Source organism: Lissotriton helveticus, chromosome 8, assembly GCF_964261635.1.
Source record: "Lissotriton helveticus chromosome 8, aLisHel1.1, whole genome shotgun sequence".
NCBI classification, from domain to species: Eukaryota; Metazoa; Chordata; class Amphibia; order Caudata; family Salamandridae; genus Lissotriton; species Lissotriton helveticus.
The window spans coordinates 201,352,649-201,370,858 of record NC_136069.1 but is presented as its reverse complement, the minus strand read 5'-3'; the positions used below and the strand labels follow the sequence as shown (position 1 = coordinate 201,370,858).

Here is an 18,210-nt window from a genome sequence, read left to right as displayed (position 1 = left end):
GCTTTTCGGCTGCTCGGAACAGGAAACATTGTCCAGTAGTGAAACCTTCAGCTGTGATACACAAATAACCAAACATCACGCTTCTAGTTACCACTTCCCCAATTGAACAAAATGTGTAAATTGAACAAACAGGGAAATAGCCCAAGGTAAAAAAGAAATATATTTTGGTATTTTGGCCCTCCCTTTCCTGAGCAGCAAGACCATTTGTAGGCCATTTGTTAAAATCTGGTGCTCTCTTGTGGACATTTGTGGTGCTGCCTTAAGGCAGCCATTTACCATTGCCTTAATGTGACACCAACCTTGGTGGGCAGATCACTTTGTATGCACATGCCTTGTTCCCTCAAATGCTGGTGTTCTGAGTACTTAACCTCTTCCGTGCTCATGAGCAGCTCAGCTCGTCATGAGGCACGGTGCTCGTGTGCTCATGACGAGCTGAGCTCGTCATGAGCCGCACAACACTCGCACGGGGGCTAATTCCCCCGCTGTGCTGAACGTTCCGAAAAACGGGCGCGGTCATGACAAGCTTATCTCGTCATGAGCACAGCGCCACCGTTCTGCGTGACGAGCTGAGCTAGTCACGAGCACTGGGGCGCTGTGCGCACCCTCCCCCGCCCCCCAGCGCAGCGGGGGAATTACCCCCGCTGCGAAGGGGTTAATAACTGGCTAAAAGCTAAAGATGAGATGCTAACGAGTTGACATCCACCATCGCTCTGCATATACGAGAATGACTAATATTAGGAATGGTGACTCTGCCTTTCATCTATCTCAGGTTGATAAAAGTGAGACCCAGTGATTTGGAAAATATACCTAGTGCCAAGAGGCGTTTCAGGTAGTGCTGTGTTCCTTTTACTTGTTCAATAGCCTGAACACGACTTAATGAAACGTATTTATTTATTTATTAACGCCTCTGGTGTTGAACACTGCAGACTAATCCCCGCCGGCCTCAGTGTGCTGTTCAAGAATGTTTATCTATTTACTTATTTGTAATTATTTAAATGATCAAGAACATGTCACACTTTTTGTAATTAGGGCATTACTAATTGTGCGTTGCATTGACACGCATGAACACAAGTTATTTTCTAGGCCTATCGAAATCTGTAACAATAACAACAATTTTAAAGAATTTTCTCTTTTATGAGTGAGACAATTCGAACTCCTTGACCTGATAATACCGTGCAGTATAAAGAACATTATTGTTTTTGCTATCGTTTAGTTGTTGTTTTTGTGATGTTGGAGATGGTATGTCTATATTATCATTGGTTAGACTAAGGAAGTAAAAAAAAGTACTACCAAGGGTGGCACCTCCAGTAAGAAGGAGGAGACTCGTCCCACTAAAAAACTGCCCCCAAAAATGGAAAGATATGGTAATAAAGTTCATTTATTACCATTTTATTTTTCAAAAACTGTGTCCCTAGCCGAGCTTTTCGGACTGGAGGCGGGACTTTCTGCTGCTGCCAATCAGGCAGCAGCAGAAAGCAGTGATGGGCAGGGCACTTTAAGTTTAAAGTGCGCATGTCTTTTTGGCCATCAGTCTTGCAACGGCCAGCCTGACATACGCATTTTAAATGTCTTTAACCAGAGACAGCACAGGGCTCCAGTGTCCTCGTAAGTGCCAAAAGAGGCCGATGCCTCCAATCCTGGCGCTTCTTTCATGCTGCATGAAAGCAGCTCCAGGATTGGATACTGCACTTTCTTGGGTCCCGCTTTGGAGCCTGCCTGCCTGGAGAAAACCAGAGCGTGGATGACGTCGCACCAGGAAAGTACATGGAATCATTTTTTTTTTACTTATTATTTACATTTATTTTTGTCTCCCCACCCCACACCGCTCCTTACATGCCAGTCACCACTGAATAGTACACACTAGAAAGATATCCATATTGTTTCTTTTATTATTACTAAGCTTGGATCGTTAACAGCGCCCATGCATCCTTGACCCATAGTACAAGCTGATCCACACTGAAACTAGGCTTCTGGGAGCGGCGGCTGCTTTGAGTTTTGATGCCACACTTTTGGTGCATACCTTTCAGAGCGCCTAGAGAAGATATGCATCAGAAGGCTTCTTTGCGCCGATTAAAATTGCCTTTGAAACCACTTTGGTACAGATGTGACCAGGCCTCATCCAGATGTGAGTGTTGCAATGTAATGCTAAGAATATTAAGTGTTTATTGAGCACTAAACAGAGACTGGATTTGATTATGGCACTTTAAGCAACGAGTAAAATGAGTATGTAACCCAGTGGAAAGAGTTTTCACGAATTCACAAAGATGAAACTGTAAGTAGCAGACTTGAACCTTTCTGCATATTGTTCAAAATCACTGCGAAGCCTACAGAGCTCAGTGTGATCTTAATCACATCACCTCCCAAAGACCCATTCCATGGAGGTATGCAAGTACAAGCAAATATTACACTTAGAAAACCATCTTCTAACAGCAGAGTCCTGTCAATCATTCATTCTCCTGACCCCACTGGTAATGTTGAGGGCTTCCAGAACAGAAGGAAGATATTGGCGGGAAACTCTACAAGCAGCAACATCTCATAGGCATGGCGACCAGCAAAGAGTGAGGTCCCCTGGCCGCCACAGAACAACGCACACAAAAACTTCGGGTCAAATTTATTTACATAACGCCTAAAATGTTCTCACTAAACATTCGTAGGAAACCGATTGTCCACAAAACATTTTTACCATCATTCTAATAAACAACTTTCAATATTTACAGCCAAAAATAATTTACAAGAAAGGCAAGATCAGCATTCCTCAAGTCATGAAGCGGTTTCTGTGCCTGACGGCTCCAACCCTGCTGGCAAGGGCTGTCGAAATATTTTACTGCACTGCTCGAGTGCCCACATCATGGAATCGGGGCCTCATTGGTGCGCTGCTAATGCGTGCTTTTTAAAAATGGTCCTTAAGAATACATCCCAAGAAAATGTTGGGTCTGATTGATGACATCACATATAGTTATGATAGTGATTGGTGGATCTGTGGTAGGTAAGAACTGGTGGCCATGAAAGGCACACCTGGCTGGTAAGTGGCGGGCTCTGTGTAAGGGAGAGAGAGCGATATAGGATTGGGCTGGGGCGAGGGGCTGCCGCCTCGTTGGAGTCAGGAGACGGGAGGAGATGGAGGTTGTTGGGACAAATTAACATCTAATTGGGGCAACAACAAAAAAAAGGATAATCCTGAAGAGTATTTGCTTTTAAATGTTTGTATGTGTGTCTTGTTAACCGCCTTTCTTCTTTCACTGTTGCTTTTGTTTTTTAGTAACTGGGTGTTGCTTACATTTCACACTGCTTCCTTCCACTTCCCCAGTTCTAGTACATGCTTCCCCATTTTTTGCTCTAAGCACGCAATGCAGTTCCGCAAGCGACCCACCATTTCGGTCCAGCAGCACAAGAACCATTGGTGGATCTGATAACTAAATTCACAGTTTTTTAATGCTGAGATTCCTTTTCTACTATTCCTCCTCTATTAACGATCTCAACAAGGGCGATACGTTTCTGTGTAAAACTCAGGCTGGTAGGCCTGAAACAATGTCCTAGTTTGTCTCGAAATTAGTTTCTTATCGGTATATAAAATACATGTCAATGTCTTTAAATTATCAAAATGAAATCTGTACATCAAGATCTATCTGTTCTTTGGAAGAATGTCATGCAATGTTCCTGGTATCTTATATAATTCTGTAAAAAAATACATAAACAACTGATTCAGGAATATACATTGCTGAACACTAATATATTATTGTACAGCTATGCTTTTTAGGTCTGTTGTTAGCCAAAATCTTTTGATTTTACTATAATATTGTATATAATGTACTTTATTTCAAGCCAGCCCTTGTCTTCCACTGGTCTGCAGGGCAATTATGCAATGGCCGATGATCTGATCTGACACGTCAGGGTGTAGGCCATTTTTCGGCTGTTTGTGGGCCTGTATTATGATCTGATGGTCTGGGTTTTAGTGTTGATTTCCCTGATATTAGCACAATGAGGGGCCGCAGCGAGCACCAATGCATGCAGCCTCCCATACCTTGAAAAAGCTCTTATACAGCGTGTCTTTACAAGTTCAAAACTGCCCTGATTTGCAAATGTGACACATTTTTGTTAACTATCTGATTCGTTAATGGGAGGCATTTTTATTTTGGTACCCGGACCTATTTTCTGTTCTAGTCCAACCGCGTTGGCCTGCCGTTGTGCCATTCACAGTTTTCTTCCATGCACTACAGCATACAAAATTGGGCAGTGATTCTGCCCGCTTCAGACTTTAGCTGACGTCCATGTGAGTAACAGCATTCTTTTCTGTCACAAGGTGCACATCTGCACACAAAGCTGCTCCTTTTGCTGCCAGACACTACTATGGCAATGTGTGCTTTTTGAAATCAAAAACTATTTTGCTTTTAGCCAATTTTTTTTATATTGGTGGGGGTATTGCACCTTTACTAGAAATAAAGTTTTACCAAAACCACCTAAAAAAACAAAGAAAAAAACAACAAGCATTGACAAAGCTAAATGTTTACCAGCTAACACCCACCAATTGACTTTACCAATGCTTGTTAGGTTTAGTGGCCAGTGAAGACTTAATAGTATAACCGCATCCCCAAAACCACATACTATTTGCTTTTTCTCTGGTCACGAATAACGTGCCAAACTCCGCTAGGCACCACTTCCCCAAACCCACAACACGGCTGGTGACCGCAGTGATGGTGCAAGTGTCTTGGCGGAATCGTGCTGAATTGTGGAACTGAAATAGCCTTTCTCCTGCCCACAGGGGAAGGCAGTCCCTTTGGTGTGATGAAATGCACACTCCGGGACCCGTTACTCAACAGAAAGAAAATCTACCACTTTGGGTGCGATTGCATGCTCAGTTTCCTTTCTAGTCCAACTTGTGGCGGGAAGTATGTCAGAAAAACATTCAGCTATAAAATCATGCTGCATAGAGCACATAGCCTGTGAAGGTTTGCTTTGGTCATATTTCCACTTTTCCTGCTCATCATCATCAATAAGCCATGGGGGGTGTTCCGGTGTTAGTATGGAAACCCTACCATGCTAGTTAATTAACCCCTTCAGCGCGGATGACAAAGCCAGCTCGTCATGGGCGTTACCTGCGCTACGCGCATGACGAGCTGGCTTTGTCACGTAACGCGGGTTTTTAAAAAATCCAGCGCGCAGCGGGAAAACCCGCTAGCGCGCATGCGGTTAAGCTGCTATATACCAGTAAAGTCTCACAGTTCTCCATAGGTCGAAGTGGAGTCATTTCCGTTCAGTCTGAGGAGCTGAGCCCCTATCCGTGTCCTACGTAGTGGCCCATTCTAGCCACGGGTCACACTGCCCTGGTGAAACGCTCGTAGAGTGGCACTCGGGGTATTACTTCATCTTGTATTTTTCTTGAATATGATATTGTTATTATTGTTATACTGGTCTCTGTATACTTGTAAAGCACTCTGATACTCACAAGGGTCATGTTCGCGCTATAGAAAACTATCAAAATAAATAACACAGAAATATTCAGACTGACCTTACAACAAGCAAGCCAGAGTAAATGCTAGGTATTATCAAGCTGAGGTATCAGCAGGGCCACTGGAATTCTGTCATTCTGTGGATGCACACTTTCCACATAATTGCACACTTGCCACATAATCTATTGTCATAATTTGCAGAATTTAACGATAAAAAAATCCCAGCTCAAACAAGTCAAAAGTTACTGAAGATGGAGTGATGTGTTCGTGCGCAGTAGAAGGCCCTTTACAAAGCTGACTGGTCACCTTTCAGGTGCCTTGTGTAAAAGTGTGGATAATTACATCACACTATCACGTAATGTGCAGCATTATACCGCATTATTGCATTTTCTTGTTTCATATTTGAGACAACTCTGCCGCATAATGTGTTCCTCCCCTGCTGCATAATTCCAGTGATCCTGTGTATCAGTTTATGAATGATTCAACCCAATACTTATAGTCAACAAAATGCATAAGAATGGCTGGAGCACCAGTGAAAATTGTACAATAAGAAAATTGGCCATCCCTGATTGAAAAAGCAACTAGCACATAACACTAAATACATTCTATGTCAAGCCCAAGCGTAATGTGAATAAAGGTACCTCGTCCACTTCGTCCCACGAACCGGAGGTCGTTGAACCGTGCCACCTGGTTCTTCATGGCCGCCGTTGCGTTCCTGAGTTCCGCGGAGTAGTTCTCGTCGTTACCGGCCATGACGGTGACCAAGGTGCCGTCTGGAACATCTCCCAAAGCGACCACCTAGAATGGGTGAAGCACAACTGTAAGTGACAAGAAGCCTCCTGTGTGTTGGCACTGTGCACCCTTCAAGGCTCTGCCACTCAAAGCATAATCCTTTCATGCGTTGGGTGTGTTGGGTCAGTGGACAAGGTCTCTGTGTTATGTCATGTTACCTTGATTTATAGAGCGCGTGGCTACCCAAACACGGGCTTCCCAGCGATTTATTTTATTTATTTTTTATTTTATAAAGTTTTATATAGCGCGAACAAGATACCGAGGGATATCAGAGCGCTTTACATAAGGATGAAAGGGGGAAATAATAAACCAGTAACGACAGTGACAGTAAGTGACAGCCCTAAACAGTTGTAGGCCCAAAAATCACAAACAAATGGTACACAACGGCTACTAAAATTAACAGGTAAATAACAGAATGCTACTGTGGCAAAACATACAACCGAAAACACAGGTTGGAAAAAAAAAGAAAAAAAGTGGTAAGGTCAATCCAACTCATGTTGGTGCACTAGTTGAGGGATCAGTGGTTACGAGCAAATGCACCTAACCTGAACTAAGGTAAGAATTTGTTCATTAGGAATCTTTTGGCTTCAAGTTTGAAAGCAGTTAGTGAGATGTGGTCCCATGTACTGCAGAGTCACACACAAATGTTGACCTCTTCCAAAAAGAACATTTACACTGGGTTGTCTCATTGCTTGGAGGATGGCATGTGTGCCTTACATTTTTATTTACATTCTTTGGTTGGGAGGCGTCCTTTCATCCCATCACAACCAAGTGATTTCGCCTCCTTTCCAGGGCTTTTTGGGGGTTTTGAAGATGCCTCAGAAATTAGATGAAAGTGTTTAGTGATGAGGCTTGAAACCACAAATGACACAACTTTATAATAAAAGGAGACAGTTCCACTGCAGAGAGTGGGTTTTGCAGAGATTCGTGTCAGAGCTGAAATAAAAAGGTTTTAGTGCTGGGAAAATGAGAGAGAAAGGAATTCTTCGAAAAGAACCAAAGAGCTGGCCTTCGGTACAGAAAGAGCGCCTTCAACAGGTCTGAATTGCTGAGTCGAAGGAATGAGAACCAGAGAAATCTATGGAATACTGAGTTACGTCCGATGGTACAGTGGTCGTCGTCACAGGTCACAAGGAGTCCGATAGTGGTGCTATTGATCCTATCCACTCGCCTACTTACCGTAGTGTCTGCCACCACTCTACTACTCTAGCCCACCGTCACATCTGACACCTCCACCTGGCATTTGCCAACACTCACTGCATGGGACCACCATGGCGTCTGTCACCTCCACACTGCATGGGCCCCCCATGGCGTCTGTCAACTCCACACTGCCTGGGCTCCTCATGACGTCTGTCACCTCCACACTGCATGGGCCCCCCATGGCGTCTGTCACCTCAACTGCATGGGCCCACCATTGCGTCTGTCAACTCCACACTGCCTGGGCTCCTCATGGCGTCTGTCACCTCCACACTGCATGGGCCCCCCATGGCGTCTGTCACCTCAACTGCATGGGCCCCCCATGGCGTCTGTCACTTCCACACTGCATGGGCCCCCATGGCGTCTGTCACCTCAACTGCATGGCCCCCCCATGGCGTCTGTCACCTCCACACTGCATGGGACCACCATGGAGTCTGTCACCTCAACTGCATGGGTCCGCTATGGCGTCTGTCACCTCAACTGCATGGGCCCCCCATGGCGTCTGTCACCTCAACTGCATGGGACCACCATGGCGTCTGTCACCTCCACACTGCATGGGCCCCCATGGCATCTGTCACCTCAACTGCATGGGACCACCATGGCGTCTGTCACCTCAACTGCATGGGCCCCCCATGGCGTCTGTCACCTCCACACTGCATGGGCCCCCCATGGCGTCTGTCACCTCCACACTGCATGGGCCCCCCATGGCGTCTGTCACCTCCACACTGCATGGGCCCCCCATGGCGTTTGTCACCTCTACACTGCATGGGCCCATCATGGCGTCAGCAGCTTGCCAATGTTTTACCACACCCAGTCCACCCCAAGTATCATACGGAGATCCAAATTCCACTCTGCCCACCCCCATAAAAATTAGCGACGGGGTACGTACAATCGAACAGCAGCTACAAGCCCGCCATCACCAGGGGGCGCCAGTTATCATCCAATCGGTATCAGCTATTGGCCGAGAATGTTGCCACAGAGAACAATTGAGTGGACTGTGAAGACACGTTCAGGGGGCGACGCAGGGGAGCATGGAGTGAGAGAGGCGCAGGGAGGGGGGGGGGGGGGCTCGAGGAGGTAATGTGGAGAAACGGGTCAGAAGAGAGAAAGTGGGCGAACTAGAAAATAAGCGATAGAACAGGGTAGAATGAGAGGGGTGAGGGGGGGGGGGGTTGGCACGTGGCAGTGAAAGAAAAGCTGGACAGTGACGGGGTAGTTTAAGAAGGGGGTTCAGGGAGGGAAGGGGCGATGGAGTGGACGAGGGTAGGATGCGCTGCGTGCCACTGAGTTGGTGCACCCAGACGTCTGGCGCTGTGGTCTCTGGAAGACTGAGTATACAAGCACGATATAAAACAATGTATCGTATTTATGTTTTTTCAGTCTCCCTTTTTCGAAAGTCTGATTTTCCCCCCCCAAATAAGCCAAAGCAAGCTCTGATTTGCTCGACACCGCCCCCCACCCCCTCCCCAAAATAAATAAATAAGTTGCTTGTGAAAACCGGTGACGTGCTGCGCCATACACAAAAATAAATAAGGGATACCATGCGCAGAAGGAGAGACAGCGACCCTTTCTGCAGGCCGTTAGCCCTCTTTGAAATGGAGCAGAAGGGGCTGTTGATATATTTAGACTCTTTGGAAGTGTTAATTTGCCCCTCGTGTCGGACCCGGTGCCGCCCGTCGGTACCCTGGAAAGGTGCAGGGCCTGTCAGGTGCTGTGCACGGGGCTGGGGGATGCGGAGGGTGGATGAGGGGGCTTCTTTGGGCGGCCCCTGGCCTGGGCCTCTTCTCGTCTAATGTTTATGAGGCAGCGTGAAAGTCCCTCCACCGGCGTCATTTGTATGTTTTCACAGGACGGCCACGCGAGCTTCCATAGAGAATATGTGAAATGGCAATGGTGGGTGGACCGGGGGACCAATGGGTGGGCTGTAAAGGTGGATGGACCAATAAGTGAGCTGTAAGGTTGATGGGTGGATTACCTTGCAGAAAGGTGCATGTGCCGTTTTTAGTTAAAAAAAATATATAAACTTTGTGGGCTAAGATATTAGAATAATGGAAAAGCGAAAAGTCGACATTAGTAGGCCTAAACCGTCCCTCCTGTGAGTCTGGGGTGCGCCTAGGCCCCCCCGCAGGTGTGAAGGGGACTGTGAGAGACTCCTTGGCACAGGAGCAGACGGGGAGACAGGAGGCACGCCGGGACTTGCAGCCCGGCTCTCGGGCTCGGCGCGCTGTGCGAGCGCGGGGGCTTTACTTGGATTAGCGGGGACTTCTGCTGAGTACATGGCTTTGAAACGGGTCTGTTTTTCATCTTTGTCAATTCAAGCTCCAATTTACCCGGTTTGAGTTGCCGCCCGCCCTCCAAAAAACACAACTTGGAATAAACAACCATCAGGCGGAAGAGGCCGTGCGCGGTTTAAAGAGTTTCGGCCGCAGCGTTAAACGGCGCATTGCTCACAGCGCCAAGAACCCTCTCTTGAGCGCAGGCTATGTGGAGTAACATTGGATTTGAATGGATCCCCGTGCATTTTAAAAGCGAATTTGCTTTTATTTTAAAATTCATACCATCTAAACAGTTACGAATTTGTAAGTACTCGCATGTTTGAGTGACAAAATGCGGCTGCTGTTCACAAGTGTGGAAGAGGTGGTAGGTTTTGATAGAAAATGCTGGCATTTAGACCTTGAAATATCGCCATTTTTTCATTAGATTTTTTAAAATACGAAAGTAATTTTTTTATTTGAAAGCATAGACGTTTTGTATTTGAAATCGCAGGCATGTTTGTGTTTGAAATTCCGTTTATTTTTAAATTTAAAGTTTAGAGAGTGTCATTGAAAAGGCGCGTATTTTCTAAACGGAAAACCCTGCGTTGTTTTTGTGTGGAAATATTTTTACATTCAAAGTGCAGCCGGTGCTTGTGTTTAAAGGTGCGTTTGTGCGTTTAATTATTGCAAACGTTCGGGGAATTTTGTTCTTAAAGGTACTGTGTGAGCAGAGTGCGGGTCTGTCGCAGTACAGAGGGCTAAAAATGTTAGTATGCTGGTGTTGGGGTGCCCGGCGGAACCCCCTAAAGTGAGTCATTACTAAGGTGGCCCCACCCCCCTTTGCACCCGTGTTGCTCTAGACACCAGCGGTGACATTTATTTGAAAACACATCTTATTTTGGTAAATGCGCTTTACATAAAAACCCAAGTAACAGGCACGTATCCCATCTCTCGTTGTGCGACAGGCACGAACGAGGAGGAGGGTGCGGGCAAATGACTGGCGACAATATGTCATCTCTGTCTAGCGCCTTGAACAAATGCTACATAGGCGCTATAAAAAAAAATAATACTTGTACTAACAACAGCAAGTACAGTAACAATATTATAAACAAAGGATGTGCTGTGGTTATTACTGAAATAAGTACATCTATCCCGTCACGATAACTCAGTGAGTTAAATGTTCGCCACTGAGCGTTCAGAAAATTGAGCGCCATTAGTTAATAATAAGGGATGTCCTTTCCAGCGCTTAGAAACGGTAGAAGCGATTAATTAAGCCTACATAAAATCAAATGTCTATTCCTGTTCTTATTCTTATGCACGGTGTTATTTGTAACACCTCACCGAGGGCAAGTATAAGTCTTTAAGAACAGGGCCTGGGCCCAGGAACGGGGGACGGGTCTGTGCGCTTAGAAGCCGGTGCTGTGGTTACCCGGCCCCGTTATGCTGCCCCTGCAGTCCCAGCAAACAGTTTTTGCCCATTGACCTCTCCCACATGTCCCCAAAACAGGCACCTATGATGCGAAAACGACAGCCCCTGCGAAAGGTGTCAGGGTTGAAATTGTGCGCGTGAGGAGATATCACCTCCTGCGTGTGAAAGCGTGAAAGGACGGTGCGTGTGAAAGGCCCGTGCGTGCACGTGCGGCCCATGTTCACTAGTTCTCCGGCATCGCTCTGAGCTGACAATACTCCGGAGATCATACGCTCTACATCTGAACAGAAGCAGTGCTGTGACACGAGGGCTCACGAGGACTTCCCCCACACAGGTGCGTGTGCACGTATCTGTGCACTTTGTGGCACCGCCTGTGCAGGAAAGTAGACTAGAGCGCGAAAGGCCTTGGAGTCAGGTTTTAAGTCAGTCAGCGTACGGCTCAAAGGAAACGACCTGCGAGGAAACCGTCCTGGGAGTTATGCGCCTACCTCGGTGTTACAGGGTTTCTAGGTTTCTAAGCGCTTCATTGCGCCGCCATGCAGGAGCAGTGCGCACGGAGTCGAGGTGAAATGCGGCGGCCCCCTCACAAACACGTTGTGTGTTCGCAGAAGTGACAACGTGCACTTTGGGCAACCCTTATCATCACAGTGTATGTTTCTAAGCGCTGTAAATGGCAGGGTGTGTTATTGCTCAATGTAATGCACTCCGTTTTATCTCATACGGAAGGGCGAACAGCGGAATTGGCACTGCCCGGTTGGAAGAGCTGCAGGTCACACAGGTGTCAGCAGCGAGCCGTCGTGCTTGTTATGCACATGCACTCAGACATATATTGGACACTCTGTGCGCATCCATGACAGGGCCAGGTTTGTGACAGGTACAGGCAGCGTGAGTAGCGCTCGGCTGTCCCGAGGCTGCACTAGAGGGGCACAGTGCTCAGGGAGGGGGGGGGGGGGGTGGCGACACAAGCCGCAGGGGGCACATAGGGCAGCGAGGGGGCATCATGGGATGGATCCAGCAGGTGGCAGACTGTCAAGGGAGTGTGCTGCTGTTTGAGGTGGTGTGTGCAGTGTGCTGCTGTTTGAGGTGGTGTGTGCAGTGTGCTGCTGTTTGAGGTGGTGTGTGCAGTGTGCTGCTGTTTGAGATGATGTGTGCAGTGTGCTGCTGTTTGAGATGATGTGTGCAGTGTGCTGCTGTTTGAGGTGGTGTGTGCAGTGTGCTGCTGTTTGAGGTGGTGTGTGCAGTGTGCTGCTGTTTGAGGTGGTGTGTGCAGTGTGCTGCTGTTTGAGGTGGCGTGTGCAGTGTGCTGCTGTTTGAGGTGGTGAGTGCAGTGTGCTGCTGTTTGAGGTGGTGTGTGCAGTGTGCTGCTGTTTGAGGTGGTGAGTGCAGTGTGCTGCTGTTTAAGAAGGTGTCTGTCCATTGGCATCTACTGAGTTGTTCACCCACACACTGTGCGAGAGAGCAGTGCCATGTATCTGTCCAGTGGTACCCAGTGAGTTATTAATCCACTCTCAGTGTGAACGAGGAGGGCCCTGTGTCTGCCCTGGGGTGCAGTGAGCTATTTACTGGCTCTATATATGCATGTGAAATGCACTGTGGTACACAGTGAGTTATTCATCCACACATTAGTGAGGAGATACCTGTGTGTGCCCGTGTACCCATCCTCACTGTGAGTGAGACCATTGCTGTGCATCTAGTGAGTTATTTGCCCACCCTCAGTGTGAGCGAGACTATTGCTGTGCACCTAGTGAGTTATTTACCCATCCTCAGTGTGAGCAAGACTATTGCTGTGCACCTAGTGAGTTATTTACCCACCTTCAGTGTGAGCGAGACCATTGCTGTGGACCTAGTGAGTTATTTACCCACCTTCAGTGTGAATGAGGAGGTCCCTGTGTCTGCCCTGGGGTGCAGTGAGTTATTTACTGGCTCTGTATATGCATGTGCATTGTCCTGTGGCACACAGTGAGTTATTCATCCACACATTAGTGATGAGATACCTGTGTGTGCCCGTGTACCCATCCTCACTGTGAGTGAGACCATTGCTGTGCACCTCGTGAGTTATTTACCCACCTTCAGTGTGAGTGAGACCATTGCTGTGGACCTAGTGAGTTATTTACCCACCTGCAGTGTGAGCGAGACCATTGCGGTGCACCTAGTGAGTTATTTACCCATCCTCAGTGTGAGTGAGACCATTGCTGTGCACCTCGTGAGTTATTTACCCACCTTCAGTGTGAGTGAGACCATTGCTGTGGACCTAGTGAGTTATTTACCCACCTGCAGTGTGAGCGAGACCATTGCTGTGGACCTAGTGAGTTATTTACCCATCCTCAGTGTGAGCGAGAGCATTGCTGTGCACCTCGTGAGTTATTTACCCACCTTCAGTGTGAGTGAGACCATTGCTGTGGACCTAGTGAGTTATTTACCCACCTGCAGTGTGAGCGAGACCATTGCGGTGCACCTAGTGAGTTATTAACCCATCCTCAGTGTGAGCAAGACTATTGCGGTGCACCTAGTGAGTTATTTACTCACCTTCAGTGTGAGCGAGACCATTGCTGTGGACCTAGTGAGGTATTTACCCATCCTCAGTGTGAGCAAGACTATTGCGGTGCACCTAGTGAGTTATTTACCCACCTTCAGTGTGAGCGAGACCATTGCTGTGGACCTAGTGAGTTATTTATCCACCTGCAGTGTGAGCGAGACCATTGCGGTGCACCTAGTGAGTTATTAACCCATCCTCAGTGTGAGCAAGACTATTGCGGTGCACCTAGTGAGTTATTTACTCACCTTCAGTGTGAGCGAGACCATTGCTGTGGACCTAGTGAGTTATTTACACACCTGCAGTGTGAGCGAGACCATTGCGGTGCACCTAGTGAGTTATTAACCCATCCTCAGTGTGAGCGAGATCATTGCTGTGCACCTAGTGAGTTATTAACCCATCCTCAGTGTGAGCGAGACCATTGCTGTGCACCTAGTGAGTTATTAACCCATCCTCAGTGTGAGCGAGACTATTGCTGTGCACCTAGTGAGTTATTAACCCATCCTCAGTGTGAGCGAGATCATTGCTGTGCACCTAGTGAGTTATTAACCCATCCTCAGTGTGAGCGAGACCATTGCTGTGCACCTAGTGAGTTATTAACCCATCCTCAGTGTGAGCGAGATGATTGCTGCGCATGCCTCTGTACCTAGTACATTATTTACCCATCCTCAGTGTGATCGAGGTGATTGCTGGGTATGCCTGTTTACGAAGTGAGATATTTAACCCTCCTCATTTTTAGCAATGTGATTGCTTGGTATGCTTGTGCCCCCGGTGAGTTATTTACCTATCCTCAGCGTGAACGAGGTGATTGCTTGGCATGCCCGTGCACCTGGTGAGTTATTATCCCACTTTCTGTGTCAGTGAGGAAATCTCTCACCTACCCCATGAATTAATCAACCCTTTTGTCTATGGTAATCAGTGAGAATAATTCACCCCCAGTACGTGAGCGTGACCGGGGCATGTGCCCCAGTCAGTTACTCACCCACCCGCTGAGGGACTGAGGAGAGCTCCACGTCGGGCCCTCAGTAAACACTGAGTTATGCAGAGAGGGGTATTCACCCGCCCCGTGCCTGCCTCTGGTACCAGTGAATGATTCACCCAGCCTCTGAGTGAGAGTGCCCTGTTTCTACCACGTAATTCCCAATAAGTTCATTAACCCCATGGATAAGTGAACAGAGAAGCCTTCATGTAAGTGAGCAAAGCCCCATGTCTGCCGGATAGAGCTATTTACCCACCCTCTGTGTTAGTAGGGAGAGATCTGTGACTTCTGAGTCAACCAGTGAGTTATTCACCCACATTCCCCGTGTCTACTCTTCATTACCAACTGAGTAGTCACCCCCTCTGGGTGAGTGAGCGGATTCCTCCATCTTCCCTGTGGTACCCAGTGAGTGATTCACACACAGCTGTATACCTGAGCAGGGCCCTGTGAAGCAGTGAGTTACTCGTCCACCTTCTGTGTTTGTGAGCAGAGCGTTGTGTCTGGCCCCTCTACCCAGTGAGCTATTCATCCATGCTCTGAGTGGATGGCCAGAGCACTTTGTGTACTCTGTGGCACACAGTGAGTTATTCATCTAACTTCTGAGCAAGTGAGCAGAGCCCTGTGAAGCACAGTGAGCGTGTGTTGGAGCCCTGTGGCTGTCTTTGGCACCCAGTGAGTAATCCCCCCACTCCCTATAAGAATGATCAGAGCCCTGTGGCTGTCCTTGGCACCCAGTGAGTTATTCACCCACTCCCTACCTGAATGATAAGAGCCCTGTGTCACCCAGTGAGTTATTCACCCTCCCATATGTGAGTGAGCAGAGCCCTGTGTTTGTCCTGTGGCACCCAGTGAGTAATCCCCCCACTCCCTATAAGAATGATCAGAGCCCTGTGTTTGTCCTGTGGAACCCAGTTACTTATTCAGCTAAATGGTTAGAGCCCTGTGTCTGCCATGGGGCACCCAGTGAGTTTTTCACCCACTTTCTATGCAAGTGATCAGAGCTTTGCGTCTTCCCTGGGCACCCAGTGAGTTACTCCCCCTCCTCCTGTGTGAGTGATCAGAGCCCTCTGTCTGTCGTCTGGCACCCAGTGAGTTATTCACCCACTCACTATATGAGTGATCAGAGCCCTGTGTCTGTTCTGTGGCCCCCAGTGAGTTATTCACCTAATCTCTGCGTGAGTGAGCAGAGCGCTGCATCTTCCCTATGGCACCCAGTGAGTTATTCACCCTCTCTCTGTGTGAGTGAGCAGAGCCCTGTGACTGTCCTCTGGCATCCAGTGAGTAATTCACCCTACCTCTGAGTGAGTGATCAGAGCCCTGTGTCTTCACTGGGGCACCCAGTGAGTTATTCACCCCTCTCTTTGTGTGAGTGATCAGAGCCCTGTGTCTGTTCTGTGGCACCCAGTGAGTTATTCACCCATTCACTATATGAGTGATCAGAGCCCTGTGTCTTCCCTGTGGAATCCAGTGAGTTATTCTCCCTCTGAGTGAGTGATCACGTCCCTGTGTCTGTTCTCTGGCACCCAGTGAGTTATTCACCTCCCTCTGTGTGAGTGAGCAGAGCCCTGTGTCTGTCCTCTGGCACCCAGTGAGTTATTCACCCCTCTCTCTGTGTGAGTGAGCAGAGCCCTGCGTCTGTCCTGTGGCACCCAGTGAGTTATTCAACCTCCCTCTGTGTGAGTGATCAGTGACCTGCATCTGCCCTTCTCCTTGGTACACAGCTCACAGCTACCCTGGGAACACTTACTGTAGATGAGCCAGGCCTGCCACAGTCACCCTGGCTGCTGAAGGGCTCTTTTGAAGTTCAGTAAGCCTCGGTGAGTAACATGCAGACGCACCATGGTGAATAAGCACCGAGTGATGTCTCAGCAGCAACAGAGCTCAGGGGGGTGATGCACCCTACGTAGACACCTCCAAGCACCTCACCGATGACAGGTCCACATCCCACAGGGATGACTCAGCCTTTCATTCTTCAGAGGCCAATGAATGCAGCACTGTTCTGATGGGTGAAGGGATACCTGTTATGTACAGTGATGTAAAACAGCATAAAGCTGCGGTACAAAGTGCTAGAGAACGAACACTAGCACTTATTGCCTGCACTTCTCAATGAAGCACTTGTTTCTGTCTTTGCTCTGATGTTGCCCCTAGAATGGGCATCTAGACATGCTGTGGTAGTCGATTTGTTCAGATGCATGTATAGATAGGGCTGAAAACCTTGTTTTGTTACAGCATTTATATAGCACACTATTCAACCAGTGCAGTCTCAAGGCACTGTCTAAAGGACATGTTTATGGTAGATGTGCTCTATTACTACCTAACCACAGTGCAAGGGTTACAATAGCGCGGGATCACTTGTCAGCTGCAGTGTCCAGAAAGACTGGACAGTAATTCCTGCATTGCAAATAGACATGTTGTGAGTGATTTTGCGGGCCATTGGCGCTTCATACATTTTATTTGGACTGAGGCTGGCCAAAACACAGTGAATTAAACTTAGAATGTGGATTCCCCAATACATAACAGGCAGGGCGGCTCAGTGAATTGAAAGCTTGCTGATGAAACATTCAGCGACATGCCGGTTAGGTGTTTGCGTCCCAGCATGGCCTACTCAGCCTTCCATCCTTCAAAGGCGGGTCAACTGAGTACATCAAATTAAATAATAGTAACACCTGTTATTATTTTGCTTAAAAGTGTCTTATTTACGCACTACCCTAAAAAAGGCTCACAGTGTCAACAAGTCAGTGCTATTTATGTTCACGACTGGTGCTAGCCCCTCAAAGGAATCAGCGGCACCATTTAGGTTATGGTCAAAGAGTGAAGTCATTGAACCCGTCCCACCCTTCGTAACCTCTTATTTCAAATAGAAATTTGTGGAAAGACATAATTTGTGGGGAACAGTGTAATAGGCATGGGCATTCTTGTAGTTGTAGTAAGTACAGGGACCGCCAAAACTTGCTTGGAGGAACAGAGGTGATTTTAAGGGTTAGATGGCAAGAGCCCTTCATGGCTATTAGGTTAGGAAAAAACACACATTTCCTGCCTCTGATGCATTGTAAGGCCTCTCATATGTAATACCTCTCTGGAGTTAGGGGGTTGTTTGCAGCGTTGCTGTCCACACAAGATTTATCTCAGGCCTTTCACAGAGTTCAGGGTTGGGTCTGAGCAATGGATGGGGCAACTCTCAGTGCCCCCAAGGCCGTACTGGCCTTCGGGTTTCCCTGGAAGGCCGGGGGGGGCAGTTGTGTTACTGGGGGCTAGTTTGTTAGCAGTGCAGCAAGTTTAAAAGCACTGCAGAGTTCCTTGTATAACCAACGGGTACCTGCTGATCGAAGGTTTGTCTAGTGGTAGTTTTGACTCATCTAAGGTAGTGCAGAGGGTTACTATGCCTGCTGCATAGGGTGTGTACTATTTAGATTACAGAACAGTATTTCATATGCATACCTCAGTGGGTTACTGCTCTTGTCACAGAGATCATTTTGTTACTGTGCAGTCATATGTTAAAATTGTAATCTAGGTCAGAAAGTTGTTATTTTGTCCCAGACTTTCATTATGCTAATTTTGCTGAAATTGGTAAAAATGAA

General features: G+C 47.6%; 1 protein-coding gene across 10 annotated transcripts in view; it reads right to left on the bottom strand.

The window, feature by feature from the left end:
• Window positions 1-18,210, bottom strand: part of RUNX1 (RUNX family transcription factor 1) — a 547,678-nt gene that overhangs the window by 115,277 nt on the left and 414,191 nt on the right. For all 10 annotated transcript variants that reach the window (XM_078656904.1, XM_078656906.1, XM_078656908.1 and 7 more), the window contains one exon: window positions 6,089-6,245. In XM_078656904.1, coding sequence (XP_078513030.1) covers window positions 6,089-6,245 — 157 coding nt within the window. The remainder of the gene's footprint in view (window positions 1-6,088; window positions 6,246-18,210) is intronic.